The sequence below is a fragment of the Oryctolagus cuniculus genome, chromosome 1, assembly GCF_051225735.1.
Source record: "Oryctolagus cuniculus isolate XC-2025 breed Fujian yellow rabbit chromosome 1, ASM5122573v1, whole genome shotgun sequence".
In the NCBI taxonomy this organism is placed as follows: Eukaryota; Metazoa; Chordata; class Mammalia; order Lagomorpha; family Leporidae; genus Oryctolagus; species Oryctolagus cuniculus.
In genome coordinates this window covers 15302377-15304440 of record NC_142867.1, presented here as the reverse complement: position 1 = coordinate 15304440, position 2064 = coordinate 15302377, and the positions used below count along the sequence as shown (strand labels likewise).

At 40.2% G+C, this 2064-nt stretch overlaps 1 protein-coding gene across 1 annotated transcript; it reads right to left on the bottom strand.

Moving 5' to 3' along the window:
- Nucleotides 1–243: 243 nt before the first annotated feature.
- Nucleotides 244–1212, bottom strand: LOC100354664 (olfactory receptor 9G4). The gene has a single exon (XM_008271235.3). It carries the CDS (start codon nucleotides 1174–1176, stop codon nucleotides 244–246), a length of 933 nt encoding a protein of 310 aa, XP_008269457.3. The 5' UTR covers nucleotides 1177–1212.
- Nucleotides 1213–2064: the final 852 nt, after the last annotated feature.

The window sequence follows — 2064 nt, the reverse complement described above, 5'->3', positions numbered from 1 at the left end:
TTATGAGAGATCCTTCATGCAAAGAGACAAAAAAACTGTATTGTAGAGTATCAAATAACCCTATACTATAGTTTAAAACAACATACTTCAAATAATAATAATAATTAGAGTCATTGGCTCAATATTTTATTGTTGAAACAGTGAGTTGCTAACTTTACTTGAAATACAAGAAATAATACAAACATATCTACTACCAAATGCTTTGGACAATGCAATAACAGCATTCCTCACAGGAGACCTCCTTCATGATTGTGGATATATGCTTTGTGTTGCTTTCCTAAAGGCCTCTTTGACGTCTTTGTTTCTTACACTGTAGATGAGAGGGTTGACCAGAGGGTTGACCACCGTATAGAACAGGGCAGCCACTTTGTCTTTCTCCAAAGAGTAGGTGGAGCTAGGTCTGGAATACATGAAGAGCAAAGACCCATAAAAGAACATGACTGAGATGATGTGAGAAGCACAAGTGGAGAAGGCCTTCCGCCTTCCTGAGGCCGAACGGATCCTCAGGATAGCCAGCAGGATGTTGAAATAGGAAATCAGGATGACAAGAATGCTGGAGAGAACTGTGAAGCCAACCACACCAAGCAGAACTTTTTCATAGACCCTGGTGTCTGTACAGGACATTTTTACCAATGGTGGTGCATCACAGAAAAAGTGTTCAATGATGTTTTTACCACAGAAACGCAGGCGGAATGTGTTGGCAGTATGGGCTATGGCATTCAACAGTCCCCCTACATAGGAGCCAACAACAAGCCCAGTGCACAGCGAAGTGGACATGATACTTGAATAAAGCAGTGGGTTACAAATTGCCATATGACGGTCATATGCCATAGCTGCTAGGAGATAGCACTCAGTGTAGGCAACGACACAGGAAAAGAATAGCTGAGCCCCACATCCAGCCAAGGAGATGCGTTTGTCTTCTGAGACACAGGTGGCCAGTATTTTGGGGGTGTACACAGAGGTGTACCAGAAATCCAAAAAGGACAGGTTGCCAATGAAAAAGTACATAGGTGTATGCAGACGGGAATCAATCCAAATTAGAATAACAAGGGTTGTGTTGCCTGACAAAGTTAATAAATACAACATCAGAAATATTCCAAATAGAATCAGCTGCCAGCGGGGGTCTCCTGAGAAGCCCACCAGGATGAATTCAGTCAGGAAGGTGCGATTTTCCATTTCTATGTTCCCAGAGGAGAAAACCTGATCACCATTAGAGGGGGAAAAAAATCTATTTTCTATTGAAGTAAGTTAATATGCATATTGATTAAATCAACATTGGCTAAGAAGTTTTGGGCTTCTGTGCACTTTACTAAATTACTGAACTTCAATCTACAACTTACAAAGACCGTTGGACTAGATATTATTTTTAAATTAGAAATTTCACTCATGAACTTTAAAGCAGGGCAAGTCCCTTTCTCTCATAAGACAAATGGGTAAAATGAAAATCCAGGTCAACACAGTGGATTAAGCCTCTGCCTGCAGTGCTGGCATCCCATATAGGTGCTAGTTTTAGTCTTAACTGCTCCACTTCTGAATAAGCTCCTTACTAATATACCTGGGAAACCAGCATAAGATGGCCCAAGTACTCGGACCCTGCACTCACATGGAAGACCTGGAAGAAGCTCTCGGGCTCCTGGCTTCAGTCTTGCCCAAACCTGGCAATTGCAGATACTTGGGGGAATGAACCACTGATGGAAGACCTCTCCCTCCCTCTTTTCTCCATCTGTCTCTTTAACTATTTCAGATAAATAAAATACACTTTCAAAAACATAAAATTATAAAATTAATAAGAAAACTAATAGTCTCCTGACAGAGTATCTTATTAAGTAAAAAAGATACACATGAAAACACCAAGGCCAGTGTTTGATACACAGTGGACACTCAAAAATCTCAGTATCCTCTGTATGTCATTGAGAGTTCTTATGTCAGACATTGTATATCCATATCATGTACTACTCCTGCTTTTAATACAAATAGGTAATATATGTGTATACATATACTGTACTGAGCATGCACTAGTTATTTTTCCAAGCCCTATAATTAACCTGCTTTTTACCCATCACA